Source organism: Taurulus bubalis (genome assembly GCF_910589615.1).
Source record: "Taurulus bubalis genome assembly, chromosome: 11".
In the NCBI taxonomy this organism is placed as follows: Eukaryota; Metazoa; Chordata; class Actinopteri; order Perciformes; family Cottidae; genus Taurulus; species Taurulus bubalis.
The window spans coordinates 4,237,067-4,241,393 of NC_136599.1; the positions used below are offsets into that span (position 1 = coordinate 4,237,067).

Genomic DNA, 4,327 nt, shown 5'->3' on the forward strand with positions numbered 1-4,327 from the left:
AGCATGGTGTTCGTGAGGTTGCATCTAATTTATTCTACCCTGTGCTATTTAGTCTGGAATGAATATAACACCTCTGCTCCAGCAACTCACATGTGGCCTTCGTAAGCAGTGTAAACATCCGATAAACTTATAGTTTTATTTGTCTATCCCTCCTACAGGTGTATGGAAGATAATTAACGCCAATGCAGTTAAAACACAGTCGTCATTATGTAAAATACGTCCCGGGTGGAGAATTGTTGACAGAAATGCTGCACGTTAATCGTCCTCGCAGATGTCCTCATATCTGCTCGTCAAACAACATCGCAGTGCGTTTGAAATTGTTTATTAAACATTTATATAAATGCCAAATCCATGTAGATTATTTGATGTGATGAAACAAAAAACTTGCATTTAACAAACGGCGGCAACAATGTGAGGAAAACGCGGCCTTCATGATTATGAAATGATGTTCATCACGAGCAACAAAATCAATTAGATATCATCGAGATATTTTCTTTAACATTTTAAGAGTGTGCATGTTTGTCTTTCCAAGTGTTTTTTCAATCAGCATTTTAAAGATTTTTTTAATTTTATTTGAATTATTGCAGCCTTTTTAAGTGTTTCAGATTCAGGCTCACTTTTTTCCCCCTTCATTTCCTACATCTTGACACACACATGGCAGACTTTCTGCGGGGCATGCCCAGGGCACGGCGAGGCATTGATCTGTTTGCTTTGTTGCATCCAAAAAAAAAAAAACGTTTGTTTGCACAGTTCTAATTGTATTGCTGCGAAATCCCCCTTCGTCTTGTCTGTTTGTTTGTGTGTGTCTGTATGTTGCGTAAACACAATTAAATGAGTTTCCTGACCACTTTCATTCGTCGAAAATAAACAGAAACTTATATTAATCAGCTGTTGGAGAAGGAAAATTGTATAAGAGACAGAAATAAAAAGGGAGAAAGTCTCATCAAATGTGCATTAAAGACAGACATAAACACACCTGTCATGAGGCTTTTGACACTTATTTAATGATTTTGTTTTTTACACTCTCATAAAGGCAAAACACACAGGAGGGGAATGGAGCTTACGCATCCCATAATTCACTCATTACAGTGGAAGAGGAGGCTGATTGGGTGTTTGCTGGAAGGCTAAAGGGTCAGTAAGCAGGACCATGTGACCAGCAGAACCCTGAAGCCCATTAAGACGATAACGTGACACAATCAGACGTATTTCAGCAGCTGAGGGCCGACGTGAGGGACGGTGACCCAACCGCCTGTGCAACAAACAAAAAAAGAAACCAAAAAAAAGAGGCAACAATCTCATTTATGGCAATTAGGCTGCGTGGAGACTGATGGAGAGCAGGGGGGGACCAGAGCCTCCTCATCGTCGGGCAACATTTGTCACATTTCATCCCCGCCGCCCCGCCGGTCTCGTGGGGGTCTCACACCAGACATGTGTCATCAGAGGGCCAATTTAAGATGCCATGGGTGGCCCGGCCCGTTGTTGTGACACGCAGCTAAATTGTGAGAGAGAGAGAGGTCTGGGCGTGGATCACTTAGTCTCTCTCTCTTCTGTATAGCATGAGCACACGGGCCTGGTCCACAGGAGGGTCTGGTAAACCACGTCATGGATAGTTTGGTTAGTTAGTTCCTAATAGATATAAGTGGGATTCAAAAGTAATGATTCATTTTGGGTTGGAATGTGTGTGTTTGTCCTCAGTTTTGTGATTAAAAGCATGATTTATAATATTATTTTTTACATATTTACTGGTTTGTGAATTCATTGTGGGGAAACTATTTTCATTTTTTTGGTCAATTTGCAGGCAGCAAAATATCTTACTGCTATCAAACCATGAGTATTTATTCACACTAAGTAAAATCCTGAATTTAAATTGAATTATTAACTCAAAAATGTTTGTTTTTTAAAAGAGAAATAGCATCAGATGACGTAAAGCGTTCCAGGTAAAGGTGACTTCATTCAGACGATTAATTAAAGGCCATCACAGACAAAGAGCACACACGTGACATAAACACACTTCTCCCCTTTCTTAATTCGTCAGAACCTGCAGACATGGCCGCTGTGACGCGCGCTGGATGAAGCGGAGCGGCGAGACAGGAGCTGGAATCGCGTTAATAGCGTTGTCCAGAGTGGAAGAGCCGCGCGTGCGATCACCCAAATACCCAGAGACAGGTCCCGGGTGCCCCCGGGGCGGCTCTTGCGCCCTTCCCCTCAGCGCCACCGACCCCCGTGCGCGTGCCAAACCCGGGCCCCACCACCATGCAGCGGCCCCGGAGCGCGCGCGCACAGACCCGCAGCTCCGCGCGTCAAGAGGGGGAAGAAAGTTGTCAACTCATTTCCGGAAAGGGAGGGGATGCGAACCACCACTTGAGAAGGGTGAGAGGTTTGATTTCAAGATTATTATTAATCATTATTATTAATATTTTCACATTTTAAACTTTACATTTTTTTTATTTTTACAGCCTGTTTACGTTCTACGTTCAACGCGAATCAGCTGTCCGAGTCTTAAACGATCACACATCATGTCCACAAGCATAACACAATAATAAAAACAACACTATATGTTTGGAATAACCCTTTAAAATGAATACATCACGTCTACAGGCCTGTCGTTTGCAAGTGTGCTGGCGTTTAAATGTGTTATTAAATGTGATCTCCATGTGGGGAAAAAAAAGCAAACCGGGGTCCAAGCATAGATATGTGTTTTTAATTATAAAGACATATAAACAATATATGAAATCCATGTTGCAACACAACCAAAGACGCCTCTTGGATGTATAGGCTGCAGTTATATAACCATTGGTATAGCCGGGCTCGGAGCAAGTGAATTTTCCACAATAGTTGTACAATACAATCATGTGAGATGTGCAATAACTTAAAAAATAATAGTAATAATAAAAAAATTGTCATCACATCGTTTCAGAAAATATATCAGCCAACATCACATTTGTTCCTCACACATAGCATCAGTCAGTCGAGGGAAAGTTCTTTCAGAATTGTTTTATAAATGGAGATTATCGCATTTATTTCTACTTTTTATGTTGTTGAATGTTGCATAGATTACAAATAAGATCAGATAACTCAAATCCTGCTAAAAAAAATTGGACCCCAAACTCACAATTTGAACATGGCCTGGTTATTAAAGTGCCTCCATCTGAAGGCCCAAACTGTTGTATTCTCACATGGAGCGTTGTGTTAAAACACTGCAGTATAACGAACCAAAATTGTAGATTATGCATGAGACTAAACTTGTTTTATTTTCCACAGAATGATTCTTTTCCATTAAATGAACTAGTGTGGGAGACAGAGAGCGATAAAGAGATAAAGAGATATCGACATGGTTTGGGTAAAAGTTCGGGGGAAGGAGGATGACCAGAACCGACTCAAGGCTTGTCGCTGCAGTGTTTGAAGAGACTCGCCGGTGTCCCGGAATAAGTGGAGCACTTTTCGGCGCAGGTCGCGAGCGCGGAGCCCGAGAACGGGTACACGGCCGCCTGGCCGAAGGGCGCCAGGGCGGCGGGGATGGGCGAGCTCATGTTCTGTCCCTGGTTCAGGTAGGCCACCAGCCGCCTCATCTCCTCCAGAGCCTGCGCCTGCATGAGGATGTAGTTCTTGGCCAGGAGGAGGGTGGCTATTTTGGAGAGTTTCCTCACCGAGGGGCTGTGTGCGTAGGGGATAACGGAGCGCAGCCCGTCCAGCGCGTCGTTCAGGTCGTGCATCCTCCTCCTCTCCCGGGCGTTGATGCTGAGCCGCAGGGACCGCTGCTCCTTGGACTTCTTGGCCAGGGGCCCCCCGGGCTTGTCGTCGCCGAACGGCGAGCCTCTCTTCCGGGACTCGAGCGAGTCGAAGCCGTCCTCGTCGTCGCTCGTGTGCTCCCCGCCGCTCTCGTTGGACTTCGCGGTCTGGCTGGAGAGGAAATCGTTGGCCGCAGTGAGCGGGAAGCGGCCGGGACTCCCGGGTACGTGGCCCGGACCGAACCCGAAGGCTGACTGGCCGTAGCGCTGCGTCAGGTCGAGGAGCGCGTCGTTGCTGATGGACTTGAGCAGGTTCTCTTCGCTGACATTCATGTTGTTTCTCTCCCCCGGAACCAGACGCTGCGCAGGACTCTTCCGCTGCTTCCTCGGGTCCTTTATTTTTTTTTTTGGAGAGCGGTCACGCTGGAGTCGTCTCTCCCACGGAAGTTGCTGGTTTCTAGGAGTCCCCCTCGCGCTCTCGGCTGCACTGACTCTTCAGGAAGGAGTCAGTGGACGTGAAGCCTCTCTCTCTTCCAGCGTTCTCCTCCTCTGCTGTGCGCTCCCGCTCGTCGCGCGCGTTGCCCACGTTCAGCAACACT

The 4,327-nt window shown here is 46.1% G+C and overlaps 1 protein-coding gene across 1 annotated transcript; it reads right to left on the reverse strand.

Annotated features, from left to right (window-relative positions):
• Window positions 1-3,377: 3,377 nt before the first annotated feature.
• Window positions 3,378-4,061, reverse strand: bhlhe23 (basic helix-loop-helix family, member e23; the record flags this gene model as incomplete). The annotated part of the gene is made up of 1 exon (XM_079225675.1): window positions 3,378-4,061. One exon carries the CDS (start codon window positions 4,059-4,061, stop codon window positions 3,378-3,380), a length of 684 nt encoding a protein of 227 aa, XP_079081801.1.
• Window positions 4,062-4,327: the final 266 nt, after the last annotated feature.